This window comes from Prionailurus viverrinus, chromosome B3, assembly GCF_022837055.1.
Source record: "Prionailurus viverrinus isolate Anna chromosome B3, UM_Priviv_1.0, whole genome shotgun sequence".
Lineage (NCBI taxonomy): Eukaryota > Metazoa > Chordata > Mammalia > Carnivora > Felidae > Prionailurus > Prionailurus viverrinus.
Genome location: NC_062566.1, coordinates 50,831,399 through 50,849,102, shown reverse-complemented (window position 1 = coordinate 50,849,102; position 17,704 = coordinate 50,831,399). Strand labels below are relative to the sequence as shown.

At 38.5% G+C, this 17,704-nt stretch overlaps 1 protein-coding gene across 2 annotated transcripts in view; it reads right to left on the bottom strand.

Annotated features, from left to right (window-relative positions):
• The window catches only part of FBN1 (fibrillin 1), a 234,540-nt gene that overhangs the window by 56,486 nt on the left and 160,350 nt on the right, over positions 1–17,704 (bottom strand). For both annotated transcript variants that reach the window (XM_047862765.1, XM_047862766.1), the window contains 7 exons: positions 16,910–17,032; positions 15,701–15,826; positions 13,472–13,597; positions 4,229–4,351; positions 3,963–4,085; positions 2,689–2,814; positions 321–443 (listed from right to left, as the gene is read on the bottom strand). In XM_047862765.1, coding sequence (XP_047718721.1) covers positions 321–443; positions 2,689–2,814; positions 3,963–4,085; positions 4,229–4,351; positions 13,472–13,597; positions 15,701–15,826; positions 16,910–17,032 — 870 coding nt within the window. The remainder of the gene's footprint in view (positions 1–320; positions 444–2,688; positions 2,815–3,962; positions 4,086–4,228; positions 4,352–13,471; positions 13,598–15,700; positions 15,827–16,909; positions 17,033–17,704) is intronic.

Below are 17,704 nucleotides of genomic sequence, written 5' to 3'. Positions count from 1 at the left end.
GAGAAGACTCATGATCCCAGTGCACGGCCTTCAAAAGGAACCTTTCTGAAAATGTGCCTAAGGAGAAAAGGAATGGCTGGGAGACCTTTCAGCCAGAGCACCCCTAGAACATTCTTCTATAGCCATGAACTTGACTGTGAGGCTATAAACTCTGTTCCTTCAATCGTCTGCCACTCTTTCCTCTGCATCCTTACATGTACCCCGTTCCAGGAAATTAATTCTGTGACTCTGTGAATATTCTTGTGAGGTCCCAGTGATACCCCAAGAGCCAGGTCCTCAGGACATCTGGGAGCAGATTTCGATGGGAATGGATGTCTTACCTGTGCAGTTCCCACCACTTCTGTCCAGTTCATAGCCTATCTCGCACTCACAGCGGAACAAGCCGGGAAGGTTGTGGCAAGTTCCAAAAACACAGATGTTCGGAAGGGAGCACTCATCGATATCTTGGGAAGGGATACAAAGGGGGAGAAATTATTATTATTATTATTATTATTATTATTATTATTATTATTTTGCTAAAGGCACCTCAGTGTCATTAGGCACCTCATGTTATCAAGAAAATGAAGACTGCTGGGGTGTCTGGGTGGCTAAGCATCTAACTCTTGGTCTCAGCTTGGGTCATGATCTCAAGGTTTGTGAGTTCAATCCCCGCATTGGGCTCTGCACTGATGGTGTAGAGCCTGCCTTGGATTCTGTCTCTCCCCGTCTCTGACCCCTCACCTGCTTGTGCTCTCTTTCTTTCTCTCAAAATAAATAAATAAAAAAAAAAGAAAATGAAGACCACCTAACATCAATCCACATGCTTCTCCTAAAGCCTGTTAGATGATTTGCCAAGTGTAGTGAAGCCTCTTACGTGAGAGCTCACTTTTTTCAGCCTCCATTACATGCCAAGCAGTAGGCTAAGCATTTCATGTATATAATTTCTGGTCTTTCACATAGATCCATGTCATTTTTGTGAAGTAAAAGTCAAAAAGGCTACCTTAGACCAAATTCTTTTGTTGTTCTTATCTATACAGTCATTGTTTTTTATCATGGGTTATAAAATTTTACAGACCACAAAGGCTTTGTGGTAACTTTTGTAATCAGTTTTATAATCTTCTGTATCCCTAGTGCTATGTTGTGTGCTTGCTATTGTTGATGGAGATCCAAAACTGCAGACACTTCTTCCAGGCCTTGGTCCCCGCCTCACATTAATGTTCTGCGTGTGTAATTGACACACAGGCACATTATCAGCCTTGAGACTGGCTTTAAATAGCTATAACCACTCTGCAGGCAATGATTTATATTAAGAACAAACAAACAAACACAACCTTCCCTTATAGCATGAAAAGAAGCAAAACTTTGTGCCTATTTAGGTTACCAGAAGTGGCACAGTACCTGTTTTCCTTGGATGTTCAGAGTAACAAAAGTAAACAACGTATTAGGCACATGGTCAAGAGCATTATCTGGTTTCTTGCTTCAGAAGAATTTTATATCAAACTCTGCATATTTAATATAAACTGTATAAAGAACACCTAATGGCTCCATAACAAAGAAAAGTATTTACATAGAACTGTATGAGGGAATTAGTATACACGCCATAACTAAAGACTGATTTTGAGTTAATGTCCAATTACCAAGCAACAATTATTAGTTATGACATTAATCAGGGTCTTGTTTAAACTTCTACTGTCAATGGTTATCATTTGTTTATTTCTACTGAAATCTTTTTAGTTCATGGTAGACACTAATTCTTGTCAGTGAGGGATAATGCACTTAGAGTTGACAAGTGTGGGGAAAGAGAAGAACCTTGTGTTTCCTAGTGGGTGCCAGCCTTAGCCAACAGGCTCCCAGGATTCTTCTTGTCTGACCAACACTTCTCAGAAAGACAGAGACTTGCACTGGGAGACAGCATGACATATAACATTATCCCTTACTGAATGGATTTGCAAAGGATTGTTCCATATTCACATGTATTAGATATTTAGAGACCATGTGAGACAAACCCAGTACATTATTCTACATATGGAGGAGATTATCTGCTCTATTATTTTAAAGCTTTTATTTCTAGAAACCAAACCATAGAAGAGATTAAAAACATATTTAAAGAGAATCCTTCAAGAGGACATTATCAGGGCACTTGGAGCTCTTTCCCCCAGCAATGGGGATAAACAAGTTGCACTGAGTTAACCACACCTTGTTAGTGTCTCTCTCCTATGGCCAATGGGTATACTCGTGTAGACCATCTGGCCATGGTTGGCCGTGCAGCTTGTGGTCAGAAAGTTGAGATTTTCTCTGTACAAAGAGAAATCATCCAGCTGGAGACCTAATACCTCCACAAACTGAATTGACCAGCTTAGATGTGAAGCCAAAACACACCTCAGTTAAAAAAAAAAGTCAGGAATGTTTTTTTTTTAATTTTTTTTTTTTTCCTCAACGTTTATTTTTATTTTTGGGACAGAGAGAGAGCATGAACGGGGGAGGGGCAGAGAGAGAGGGAGACACAGAATCGGAAACAGGCTCCAGGCTCTGAGCCATCAGCCCAGAGCCCGACGTGGGGCTCGAACTCACGGACCGTGAGATCGTGACCTGGCTGAAGTCGGACGCTTAACCGACTGCGCCACCCAGGCGCCCCCAAAATCAGGAATGTTTAAATAACCTCATCTTGTCAGGCTTTACAAGGGCCCCGGCAGCTTCCCCATCAGTTACCTTCACAGGCTTTCCCATCAGCACTGGGCACAAAGCCCATGTCACATTCACAGCGGTATCCTCCTGGGGCATTTAGGCACTGGCCATTGCCACACAGATTCAGATTCTCAGAGCACTCATCAAGATCTACAGCCAGAAAGAAACACAAGTTACTCTTCCTTAGTCAGGAGGTTCCTAGTTCCTCACATCTGACATTTTTTATCATTATCAACTTCCTGAGTATTGCAGTGTTTCATCAAATTTCTATGTGATACTTTGAAACTCATTCTTTTTTCTCCTTTGAATGTTAGTATTGAATAGTCCATGAATATGGGGTTCAGATTCAGATTCCTGAATGCTAAATTGTCCCTAGTGATGTAAAATGAATAATAAGTCAAATGAATCATTCAAATTAAGGCTTTTTCAAGCAGGGTCACCCACATGAGGACACATCCATGACAGGAAATAACATGCCATGATTTGTGCCTATTTCTTAGGTTTCAGACTCAGCTCAGATGGGCAGCAAAACACCTGGAACAGCAACTACAAAGGAAGCCAAATGTTCCTGTCTGCTTAATTTTGACTCAGTTTTGCTAATAACCACAGGCATTAAATATCAAGCACATGGACCATGTATGTCTGATATGTGAAATTTTGAATATTTTCTAAGAAGTAATGGAAGGTTTATGATGACAAAATTTCACTGAATTAGACATAAACAATTTCAAATATGCTAAAAATTTTCAATGAGTTGGAAAAATTCCAGGTAAATCACTGACTGGGCCTTAGTTTCTTTTATGTTTAAGTGATGTCCTGTGAGCAGAATGTTCAGGATATATTAACGCTTTCAAGTCATATGAAATGGATCTCAGTATCTTATTGAGATCTAGAACATCTGCATCCCTTCATACATAGCTTCGTACAGCAAGCTCACTCAGGTTTGGTATAGGAATGAAGCCCACAGTGAGAAATAGGCACAAAAATATAAAGGCTAAGGATTATAAAAAGAAGCATAATTTTTTTTAAAAAAGTAATGACATCATTGCATACAATGATACCCATCAACTATATAACTGTATATATGTATGCATTTTTAGTAGCTTCTGAAGTCTCCCTAATGGACCTGGCTCCAAATTTCCATTCCACAGGCATGTAGTTTCATATAACTAATCTTTTCTATTAGAAGTTGTCTATAACTGACCCAAACTTCAGGAGAAAACCTGATGGTCTGAAAGCTGTGAAACACCTGGCTTCTCTGATTTCCATTTCCGCAGTTGTTCCCCACACAAGCCTACCTGTACAAGTGAAGCCATCGCCCGTGTATCCTTCTTTACAAAGGCAGCGGTAAGAGCCCATGGTATTCTTGCAGTCTGCATGTTGGCTGCACATGTGGGTTCCATTGGAGCATTCATCCAGATCTTATGGAAAAAAGTCACATCGTTACGAACAGAAAGCATGACCTTTAAAGTCAATAGTATACAAATTTTTTACAGAATAAATATTTTCATGTTTATAGTCCAGGCAGCTCATGAGAAGCAACTGCTGCTGTTTTCCAACCCACCAGTGCACTTAATGCCATCTCCGATCCACCCGGGGCTGCAGCTACATTTGAAGCTTCCTGCCGTGTTGGTACATACAGCATGTCTGTCGCAGTTGTGTGCTCCAATTTCACATTCATTGATGTCTGGAAAAATAACCAGTGGTTTAAAAAAAAAGTAGCACAAATGCCTTCTTGGTCTTTTAAATAACTCAGCAATGGCAACTAGCAACTTCAACAAGTGAGTCACTTTCACACAGTTGACTCACTTTCACACTTTCCACAGTATTATATAGATTGGTTTAGCATCATTGGTTTAACATAGATTGGTTTCACACTTTCCACAGCATTATATAGATTGGTTTAGCACTTTCAACTTCAACAGTTGACTCACTTTCACACTTTCCACAGTATTATATAGATTGGTTTAGCATCCACATATATAACTGCATATATTGGACAGCTTTAAATTCCAATTTATAAAGAAAGAACAATATGATGCTACTTGCTATTATTAATTCTAAGTATCTTCCATTATTTTAATGTGTCCAGTCATCGCAAAACAAAATGAACCTCTTTCAAGTTGAAGACTTTAAAAAGTGGTTTGCCTAACATTCTATGGTATCAACACTCATGGTCACATGTTTCTATTCCCGATATTTTTATTAAATCAACTATAAAGTAATGGTGCCCATTGTTTTCATATCTCGTACAAAGGAATACAATGTTGTTGGCATACTAGAAAACTTTTTCACTCAAATACTATGTATTAAATATATTTTATTCTCAAATGGAATTACTGTATTATTTAATTATGCTTTATTTCTATATAAGTTTTACTTCAGGTATTGCTAATTCAAGCATTAGCAGAGAATTTTCCTTAAGGCAGTGAGTAAACCATCTTTCCTCTCGCTTCTTAGAGTTCTAGCAGGTTGGAGACCCAAGCCTTCTTGTATATTTCATGTAAAATTCAAATCAGTCCAATGCAGATTTTTCTGTAAAAGGAGTACCAGATTAAGGTCATATTACTGTTAAAAAGAGACAACAGGATTAAAATGGAGTCACTTGTGCTAAGCCCCATATCAGCAAACTGTGGCTTAATAACTAACTTAATTGCAGCCTTTCCCAGGAATGAAACCTTTAACCAGTCAACCTGGAGTTACCTGGTTAGCACTAATGAGGTAATCTACCTGATAGAACTCTTTCTGTCCCCATAGAAAGGTGACCTTGCCTGAAACCATCTGCTCCATCCTTGTTTCTATCTCCCTTTACACCCCAAAAAAAGTCTTCCATTTTGTACAGCTCCTTGGGGCTCCTTTGTATTTGCTAGATGAGATGCTGCTGAATGAGTAAATTGTGGAATAAAGCCCATAAGACCTTTAAATTTTATTCAGTTGCACTTCTTTTTTTAACATGACTAAAAGACTCCAAATTCTTGAAAGTTCTCCATTCTCCAAAATTCCATTTCCAAATTTAGCCAAGACAGATTCTATAATATAAAAGTGCTATAAAATGTAAAGTGAAATGTTATTTTTCTGTGATATTGTGCTTTATAAGAAATAAACCTTGGTCTTTATCCCTGTTTCTGGCACAGAGCTCCTAAAACTCTTGGAATTACCTAGTGATGAGAGCACAAAGGTGTATTTTGTTACATTTATGAGGTAAATTTTGGACTTCACCTAAGCATGGAGTTTGTTGCCAGGAGAATCAACCATGTGATTAGAGGGTTAGAACTTCCAGTTTCACCCCTGACCCCCGTGGGAGAGAGGCTGGGGTTGAATCAATGGCCAATGACCAACAATTTGATCAATCATGCCTATGTAACAAAGCCTCCAATAAAACCCAAAAAGATGGGTTCAGATGCCTATGTAATGAAGCCTCCAATAAAACCCCAAAAGCTTCCGGATTGGTGAATATGTGGAGATTCAAGGAGAATGGCTTGCTCAGAGAGGGCCTCAAAGTTCCACACCTCTGCCCCCTACCTAGCTCTATGCATCCCTCCTCTCTGGCTGTTCCTGAGTTATATTCTTTTATATACTGGTGATCTAGCAAGTAAGCGGAGTTCTGTGATGGGATAGAGGGGTGTTGGGAGCCTTTAATTTGTAGGACTAATAGCCAGTAGTTCAAAAGCATAGGTAACAAGCTGGACATGTGATTGGCATGTGAAATGAGGACAGTCTTGTGTAACTGAGCCCTTAAACTGTGGCATCTTGCACTATTTCCAGGTAGATATTGTCAGAACTGAGTTGAATTTTAAGACACCCTATTGGTGATCAGAATTGAAATTGGTACCAGTATCCTTACTCCCCAAACTAAATCCATTATGAAGGACAGGTACTTAACCTTATAACAACTTTTTCGTTAACTAAGAATAAGAATTCCTAAGTAGGGATACTACGACTCTATATGGAAACCAACATCTAACTTAGGTCAAGAGGGATAGTTTTGGCATGTGAAATGTTACAAGAATTTTCAGTGATCATTTGAAAAGGGGCATGAAAAAGAAACCGGGCAAGCAACTTGTGTTTACCCTTTGTTTACTTAAGAAGCCCAATTAAATGATTTGAAAGTGTTTGGAAACATGCTGTTTGCCAAATGTTCCCTCTGAAGCCCTGAAATGATCCTGAGATCTTTGGCTTCTTCATAACTTCTAGAGCAAACACAAAATAAAATAGTGACATTTTTCCTACAAAAATATTTTGTGATATCACTAATGATCATAAAATGAAAACATGCCTGGAAGAAAGTTCTGACAATTAGAATGTATTGTATGGGTGAATTTTAATGTAACCTTGGCAGCCACATGAACCTATCGAGTTATTAAAGCGGGTCAAGGCAGGCACATACCAAGGAGCTTTAGACTTGTGACTGGAAGCTTTAACCAACTGAATAATTGAGCAGGGCACATTCCAAGGAAATGAGGAAGAAGGCCAGCCCAGCGATAATAGTGGTAAGTTTGCACGAGAATTCAAGAAAGTAAGCCTGACCTAAGGGCTCCCAAATGGGACCATTAACACTTCTTTCTTCCTCAGGTAAAAATCACTTCCCTCAGTGTTAATGACCTTTTGCAGAGTCCTGTCTTCATTTCCCTTCTTTGTCATAATCTCTTTTGAGTTAGGTAGAAACAATGAGTTTCAATTGCCTAAGTATAGAAGCTTCTAAATGTTATAAAATTAAGGAATTTTCCAAGTAGAAAGAACTCAGAATTTGACTTTCCGAATTCTCAGTTTCTCAGAGGAGGTACAGTTGGTCCCCAAGAACATGGGGACTTTCAAGGGCCCCCAGGTCAGTAAATGGTATAGCCAGAACCACGTAGAACTTATTTTCCCTGTCTCCTGCTTGGCACTCTTTTGCCTGGACCACAGCAGTATAATCGAGCTGATTTATTTGGTTACATAAGGACTTTATTCTAAGTCCCACTTCATGGAGTTTTCAAAATCTTGGTGAATATTAACAGACTTCCAGAAATTTTCACAAATATTTTCTACTTAGTATAATTTTCAGAGATGATCATAGCTTGTAAATCTAGTAATTCTCTAATCTTTTTCTAATTACCAAAATCCAACTTTCTAATTACCAAAGGTTTTCATATGGATTTTTTGCTTTCTCTATTTAATCTTGCAATTCAGAAAGTTACCATTTCTTTTAAAAGGAGTCTCCCACCCTTTTTAAATCACTAATAATATGCTAATATAAATTTCTTTTTCCTTTAAATGTTTATTTATTTTTGAGAGATAGAAAATGCAAGCAGGGGAGGGGTAGAGACAGAAGGAGATACAGAATCCCGAGCAGGCTCCATGCTGTTAGTGCAGAGCCTGACATGGGGCTCACAATCCCACGAAACCATGAGATCATGACCTGAACTGAAATCAAGAGTCAGATGCTTAACCAACTGAGCCACCCATATGCTACTGTAAATTTCTAATTCGAGAAAATGCATGCAGTTTTACTGCAATGTTTTCAAGGTGAAAAGAAATTCTATTTGTAAGAAGCCATGTATTATAGGCTTTAGGATACTAGGAGAAATGATAACTCAGGAGCTAATATTCAATTCTTCATTTTGTGAATATTTGTTTAAGTCATTATCTCAACGACTTACTCTTAGCAAGTAACAAGTGAATTAGAAAGAGTTGGTCAGGGGCTCTGGTTCAGTCAGTTAAGCATCTGACTCTTGACTTTGGCTCAGGTTATGATCTCACGGTTTGTGAGTTCAAGCCCTGGGCCGGGCTCTGTGCTGACAGCAAGGAGCCTACTTGGGATTCTCTCTCTCTCTCTCTCTCTCTCTCTCTCTCTCTCTCTCCCTCTCTCTACACTCACCTTCCCCCTCCCCCACTCACACATGCATGCTCTTGCGCTCTCTCTCAAATTAAATAAATAAACTTAAAAAAAAAGAAAAAGTTGGTCATAAAGTGTAAAGGCATCCTTGAGTAAAATGTCTTTGCATGTGTATGTATGTGCACATGTACTATTGCCAGCTATTATTTATTAATTATTCCCATGGCAGACTTGTGCCTAAGACTATACCTCATTATAAAAGCAAACAGAAGAAGAAACTGACCCATAAGGAAAACAAACAAACAAAATGCTGTATTCAAACATCTACTCTTCAATAATGGTAAGGAAACATAGCACATGCTTGCCAAGAACGTCTTTCTGTACAAATGTTCTCTTTCCCCCACAAGTTTGCTCCAGACAGAAAATTCCTTTTTTAAGATTAAGAATAAGCACAAGCCAAGAAAAGCAAGGAAATGCAAATTTAGGGCTGACACTGCAATGTCCTTAACCCCACCAAAGTTCCCTCACAAAGACTCAAAGGTTCTACTTGCATGGCTGTCTTGATAGGCAAGGGTGTGGTCTAAGCAGACCCCATGCACAGGTTCTGGGTGTGTTCCACTGACATTAGAGTAAGGGCTTTCTGCTCTCCTCTACTCTGGCCTCCTCTGACAGTCTTACAAGGAGACACTGTATCACCCACACACACACCTGCCCTCTTGCCTTCTGGCCATCACTCACAGTGGAGCTGGCACACCCTGAGATCTCCTTGGCTGGGCACTGGGGAAGAGGACATTGGAATAAATGGAGAGGCCAAACATGAAGGCTACTTGGATTTCTCTATTTGGATCCAAATTTAAGCCAAGACTATTTAACTGAACACCCACAGAGTTTTCACAGGCTGACAGCCAGTAGAGGACAATTAGCAGTGATAAGAAGAGCTGGGAGGAAATGAGCACAAATTCTCACCGAGTCCTGATGGTTTTGAAGAATATGATTCTCTGTCATGGACTAAGACCCACGAGTAACATTTCTCATGTGAAAAGAAGCAGAGTGTTTGAGAAATGGAATTACCCAGATATGCTGCTATTTTAACTGAAAACAATTCTTCTGATCTTAATGGTATGCTTGTTCACTGACTGAGTGAACACAGGATGGGAGGTAGGTTCTCAGTTCATTTTTGAAAGCAGGGACCCACTAGGGCTGGCACTTAGCAGCAACTTAGCTCTTCTTCCAATTTATTGTCTAATTACAATTATATGGAATGAACAGAAGAAGCCTGGCATGTGGGCCACAAACACTATAATCCAGCCCCCTTAAGCTAGGGACAGAAGAGCATGTTCTAGATTTTAAGCAAATGTACATTCTCCCTCCATTAAATAGAACATTCCCCTCAGTGATACCCATGATTTGAACAAAGCTTAAGGAGAAAAAAGAAACCCTTAACATCTGTGTGGGCTAGGAATGTAAGTCAGTGGGTGGATTCTGAACACTGCTAAAGTGATTGGGAGAAAAAACATGTTTATTTGTTAAAATGGAAACAATCAGTAACGACAAGGGAGCTGAAATATTTAGACAAAGCTGTAATGGAACCCAGAGGATTTTTTTTTTTTCAGTTCTCATGAAACAAAGTTCTTCCCTATGAAATAGCATACATATTTTTACAATTCCTTTACAGGGTACTCATTTATATATATATATACATATATATATACATATATACATATATATGTACATATATACATATATATGTATATATATATACACACATACATATACATATACATACACTTATTAGCATACACATTGTATGTATGTATACATATTATATATGTACAAAAATACATTTACACATATTATCAAAAACCTTGTCCCAGGTTTGTTCTTCACTGTTAGTTGTGCTGTGTCTTGCTTATCCCGTTAGGCAAGATACATATCTCTATTTACATTAGTTGCCTGGGACATTATAAACACTTGTCTTTAACATGACTGTCACCAAGGTAACCTGATGGTATTCTAAGTTGGGAGTGACACTAATTTTAAACTAAAAGCAGGCTAATAGAGCCCTAGTTACATGGGATTAAAAATACATTTTGGCTCAGTTTTTTTAAGACTAGTGTTTAAGTACAGCAAACTTGCTGCCAATTCCGGTTTGTGCAAGTCATTTCCAATCAAATGTGATACCATTGGTTGAATAACGGTATTTACAGAGGACTTCTTTTCTTCCCTTCCCGATGCACCCTCTCTTTCTGTACCTCGCTGCAAGGGTGCTGATGCAAGAGGAACGCTTGTGTAACTACAGAGCACCTTGAGCTGTTCAGGCCCACACACCAGCGGAAGATCTAGCCAGTAAAATCCAGAGTCGTACTACTTTACATGAGGCTATCATGTGCCATGAGGCAATGATACAGAAGTGGCTGTGAAACTCATCTTCTCTCTACGGTGCTGGCTGGGTTTTAAGAAATTGAGAAGTCCTTTCGGGCTACAATTTAAAAGTAGGGTGATGCTGGCCCTTAGAAAAGAATGGAGTATTTCTTGAACTTCAAATCTAGGTTTCTGGTCATGTCATTTTACTACAAGTCTGCTGTTCTTTTTTTTTTTTTTTTTTTAATTTTTTTTTAATGTTTTATTTATTTTTGAGACAGAGACAGAGCATGAGCAGGGGAGGGGCAGAGAGACAGAGAGACACAGAATCCGAAGCCAGCTCCAGGCTCTGAGATATCAGCACCGAGCCTGACGCGGGGCTCGAACTCACAGACCGTGAGATCATGACCTGAGCCAAAGTCGGACGCCCAACCGACTGAGCCACCCAGGTGCCCCAAGACTGCTGTTCTTAATGTCAAACTGGTGTCACTGGTGTCCTCTCATCTAACACGGGGTACGTGGCTCTCATTACAACAGTGCAGACTCAATTATGAAAAACAAGACTTTTAATATACAGAGTAAGATTTCCCTTCTCTAAACTGGTCTCAAGCATGTATCAGTAAATAGTAGTACAGAACTTTGTTGTACTGTTATTAAAGACATGTTACGTCTTTAATTAAAATGGCTTCTAGGGGCGCCTGGGTGGCGCAGTCGGTTAAGCGTCCGACTTCAGCCAGGTCACGATCTCGCGGTCCGTGAGTTCGAGGCCCACGTCAGGCTCTGGGCTGATGGCTCAGAGCCTGGAGCCTGTTTCTGATTCTGTGTCTCCCTCTCTCTCTGCCCCTCCCCCGTTCATGCTCTGTCTCTCTCTGTCCCAAAAATAAATAAACGTTGAAAAAAAAATTAAAAAAAAAATGGCTTCTAGACACTGTGTCTGTACGTCTCATTTTACAATGACAACAATAGCCACTATTTATTCAGCAGCTACTGTATGCCAAGCACTGTGCCAAGGGCATTATATACATTATATCTCATTTACCTGAATTGATATTAACAGTGCATGAAAATTTTAGCTTTCATCACGGTGACAGGCCTGAAATAATCAGCCTCTGTACATGCATATCTTAGCTGGAATTTGGAGCATGAAATTCTACAGATCCTTTTCTTACAGGGAATGCATACTGTCCCATTAGATTAACTTTCTCCTAGCCTCTCAGTTCTTTGGGCTGAATTTCAGGGAGTTCAACTGAACCAACAATGGTATTGGCCTCTATTAGGTAAAATGCAATATGGAACTATCTTACCTTCCTTCCCCTCATTAGTGCCAGACCACCACTCCTTATCTCAAGTCCTATATTTATCCTGAAAGCTAACAATAAAGCATGAACCACAGACACACTGAGCTAAGCATCATCTGTACCCCAGAGACCAGTCGTTGAGATTTTAAACACTATGCCATTTATTAGAATGGACCCATAGTCATGCTTCGTATGAAGAGTAATATAGTGAGCATGAAGGCATTCTAGCTTCATGCTTCTTTTTATAATTTGGCTAGAACCTGTCATTTTTGAACCAATAGTAATATTATTGGCATTATCTTGTATATCTATAAATTTGAAACTTAGCATTATTGGACAGTTTGGAATGTTAATAAATATCTTTGCAAACTTTCTTAAGAAAATGTTGATATAATTAAGAAAAGGACATTTACCACATTGCCAATGTACAAATATTTTAATGTTCGTTTCAAGTCACAGGGGCTTGCCAAACTGGCTTTTGGAATCAAAGTCTGTTATTTGTAAAGAAATTATGCCATTACCTAATTCAAGCTCACCATGATCTCCATTATGTTTTAAATTATGTTATATCCCATAATCTGTTATATTACCATAAGTAACCATAGTAAAACATTATTATATTATTCCACATACTTACCATCATGTCCTCTAATTTGAAAACACCAACTAAACACTTAAAAACAATATCATCTACACAGAGTGACTTCTTTTACTTGATGTTTAATAAAATAATCTACACGTGTTCTGAAAAGGTTTTCTTATGAGCTATTGGTATTAGGCAAACAAAAATTACACACGGTTTAATTATCACGTCTTAAGATTTGCTAAGTCCAAGGAAATATTTGGGGTAAAGCAACTTAGCACATCAAAAGCACACTAATTAAATGAAGTGGAAGACTGATGGGAATTGATGAAATATATGAATTGTAGGATGTTTCTTTAAAAAATAATTTCAGTTATAAAACCTTAAATGAAATGTTGACAAGGGTAGCTTGCTTTAATAAAGGGATAGGAATGTTTAGTAATTAGCATGTTAACTGTAAAATATAAACATGTGATTTTTAACCTCATAAAATTTGGTATTTATAGTGTTATAGTGGTAATTCATTCAATATGCCTTTTTCCACAGGTAAAGGAAAAAACTTCAGTGTAGATCTGATCTAAAGTATAACAAGTTTCAAAGAAGGGGAGGGTAAGCTAATGAAAAATGTTATACAAAATGCTTTATAATGCAATTAAAATGTTAGTGGTTTTAGAACTTGTGTTACTCAATAATTATGGCAGTAGTCTCTTAACCATCAAATATTTTCTTGTTCAAATTGAAAAAACATACCTGTACAGCCAGTTTTTCCTTTTTTGCCTGAATATCCCATATCACAGTGGCAGATGAATGAACCTTTCGTGTTTTCACAGGTTCCACTTAGGCAGATATTTGGATTTAGGTCACATTCATTGACATCTGTAAAATACAGATATTATTAACACATATAACTGTTTGCTATCATTGAAAACTTTTCTCCCTGACAGAAGACAAAAAAAGGGACCATATTTACAGAGCTCAATTCACACCTGCCACACTCAGTTCATACCACAGGCCACCCCAGCAGACTGGCTCTTTATCTGGGCTACAAGCAGGAGGTCACATAATCAAATAAACAGACTGACTCTAGGCTGTGTATAGAGCCTGTTTATGTGACAGTCTAGAAAACTTTTTAAAATGACATATTCTGTTGCAAGATAAAAATTTTAATTCAGCCTGAGACTGCCAACATGTTAGATTCCATATTTTAAAAGTAAGTATAGATGCACTATTAGTCTTAGTTCAGGTCGTGACAAACTTCACTCCTTGCCCAAATTAAAAAGTTTCTGTTTTTTATGACATTCACTTTACTCAGTTTTTTTAAGTTTATTTATTTGACAGAGACAGAGACAGTGCAAGTGGGTGAGGAGCAGAGAGAGAGAATCCCAATCAGGCTCTGCACTGCCAGCACAGAGCCTGATGCGGGACTTGAACCCACAAAACCACAAACGAGATCATGGCCTGAGCCAAAACGACTGAGCCACCCAGTCACCCCTATGATATTCACTTTAATTTATAGGGCTTCATAAATATTCAGTAAGGGTTTTCTGAAGATACAAATGTGAGATAATTTAGAATTTTAATTCTAGACTCTCACTTCTGGCCAAGATGGAGTAATAGAGGTGGAATTTGCTTTCCCATGGGAAACACCAGCAAAAAAACAACAGAGGCAACAAAGACAGTGATGCCTGAGAGAAAGATAAGCTAGGTGAGCTCCATAAATGCCCTAGATTACAGTGTATGGACAGTTTTAAGTCCATGGCATAGGGAAGGGGATGACCGTTGGAGCCAAGTAGTGTCCCAGAGTTGAGGGGATACTGCTGGACATCCTGGAAGGTCAAGGTAGTCAGAGTTCACAAGGAAGAGTAAAAGAAAGAAGGGAGAGAGAGAGCTCTGGGAATCTGCAAAGGGTCCCTGTCATATATTCAGATGAGTAGTGATCAGTGCATTCAGGTAAAGAAACCACTCGAAGCTAGGGGAAGTATCACTCACAAGAATTAGAGGGACCAATCATCAGGGCTCACAGAAGGCCTGTAATTGTGCCTGTTCCTACCAGTCAGATTGAAAAATCTCATAATTTAGAAGGGTCTTCCTTCAATAATGGGGCAAAATAAGCCTTACCAACTGCTGCTTCAAAGCATAACATCAAAACTTTGAAAAGACCCATCTGTTTCCAAATAACTTAACTGGGTTGCAGAACAAAGCCCAAGAATATTTCTAGGGATACAAAAATATCTAGTGCATAGTAAGTCAAAATTTATAGTGTCTGGCATTCAATCAAAAATTACCAAGCATTCAATGAAGCAGGAAAATATGACCCATAATGAAGAAGAAAGTCAATTTACTGAAATGACCCAGAACTGACACAGATGATGGAATTGGTAGACAAGGACACTGAAGCAGTTATTCTAATTCTAGTTCATATGCTCAAAAAGCTAGAGGAATGACTGGACGTAGAGAAGATGTGAAAAATGACCCAAATCAAATTTTTGGAGATGAAAACTACAATGTCTGAGCTTAAAAAATACTGAATGAGATTATATATTACAGAAGAAAACTGTAACAAATTTGAAGACATAGCAATAGAATACATCAATACAATCAATTGTAGAGTTTGTCGCATTCTTGTCAGAAATAAATTTTGCTTGCCTTTAGTAAAAATATTTTAAAGGCCTAGACTCTAGTCACAACAGAAGAAGGGTTAAGGAGACAGAAATAACGCACAGACACAAAATAAGTGTATGTGTGGAGTTGACCAATGGTTAACTCAGTCCACATAACATATCTGACAAGAACATTATGTCACAGTCACAAGAAAGTTGCTCTTTGGACTGCTGGCTTTGAAATATTACTAATATGCTCCTAAATATCCTTACTTTCCCCATAGGATCCATTTATCAACTACCCAAACTAGTGCTAATGTCATTTAACAGGGCTTGTGAATACCCAGACAAAATGGAAAATTCTGTCTTCTTTTCTCACCTACACAAGTCTTCATGTCTTCAGATGCCATGAATCCATCATAACACAAGCACCTGTACTCCCCGGGTATGTTTGTACACTGACCACCATCACAGATATTGGGGTTATCTTCACACTCATCAATGTCTGCAGAGAATAAAGCCAACAATAGTGTGTTGTTAATATTAGTTCTGTTATTAAAGGGTGAGAAAGTCCAATAAACTCAGCCTATTTGCATAAGAGAGTTAGTTCTCAAATCCAAATGTCCCATCAATTTATCCTGGGTGAAAAAGCAGAAAACCATTTTCAAGATTTACAATACACTATTCAGGATCAAGATCCGCACCCTCTTAGAAATCCGTCATTTAATTAGTAATTTTATTCCTGATATGAATTTATCACTCAACAATGATTATGAATTTTATTTTTCTCATTGTCAAATGTAAATGCCTAAGATCTATCATCTGGTTTACTGCTATTTTAAAGGTGAAGTTTGCTTAAAATAAGCTTATCTACTTCGATGCATTTTTAGTAAAAATATTTATTTTCAACATTTAACTATTATGGTCAAATTTATATTTTAGCTTTTCAAGGAGATTTTTCTAGATAAGATAAAATAATTTTGATTCCTAAACCCAAGGCCTCTTCTTAACGGAAACCAAAGTGAAAACCTGTCTTACCTACCTCCCTTCTCATCTCTAGCTGACGACATGGCTTTTCCAGCCCGGGATGATACAACAGGAAGTGAAAATTAGAGCAACAGTTCTCAAGTGTTAGCACTTGGAGAACTTGTAAAAACAGATTATTGGGATCTATTCCCAGAAGTTTCTGTTCTGTAAATCTGGGTAAGGCCCAAGATTTTGCATTTCTAACACATTCTCGAGTGATGCTGATGCTGCTGGTCCAGAGAATCTGGGCCCTGAGTAGCACTGAATAAACCAAAAGATCAGATTCTTCAAAATTCTTATCAGTAAGGAAAACTATATTTTATAATCCATATGCCAGGAACTGTGCTAAGCACTCTATACACTCCCCCACACGAGCAATCTGAACCCTATCTTTTAGATGAGGAATCTGATGCAAAGGATCTTTATTAAGGACATGCAGCTAAAATATGTGACAAAAAATTTTTTCAACTCAGGACTGTCTGACTCCAAAGTATGGGCCCTGAACCACTCTAGGTATGGACCTGTTATTAAGAGATTTCATAGGAAGCTAAGACCTACTCACCAGTGCATGACCTCTGGTCGGGCATTAGTGCGAATCCTGGCTGACAGCTACATTCATAGCTGCCTTCCGAGTTTGTGCAGAAAGTCTCACAATTACCATTCATTATGCTGCATTCATCGATGTCTAAGAAAAATAAAAACAATATCACCTTTCTCTGTGTTTGAGATCATGGCATGGGTTTAAAGTTTCCAAAGAAAAACAAAACAAGACAAAAACATCCTAGGGCAACTGGAAGTCATTGGGTCATTCAATTCCTTCAACACATATAAAGGACAAACCTACCATGTGCTAGAGATAAGAATCTAATAGTGAATGAGACACATCCTATCCCTACCTTCATCATGCTTACGTTGCAGCCGGGAGTTAAACGAACAATCAGTTACACAGTACATTGTGTGCCACATGCAATGTAGGATAAATGCTAGGGATAAAAGAACAATCCCAGATATGATAATGGGCACATGGATGAAATTCTCTGGGTCACATATTCAATTATAAACTTGACATTCAGTTAGATCGGCTGAGGTTCCAATCCTTTTCAAGAACCTGAGTTGGAATTCTCAGTTGTCCTGGGCCATGTTTCAGAAAAATTTGGGCTGATTTATGGCTTTGGGTGGAAACCATGTGAGACTTGGCAGTTCCACATGATGTACACCCCAAACCAGGCAAAAACTGGCAGCTTTTAAAAAGTTTCACTTTGACTTTGGGCACAATAAACCCAGAGGGCTTTCTATGCCACTCTTCCCACTAAACCCACAGAGGGCCGTCCACAAAGCAAAACGCTTGTCCCACAAA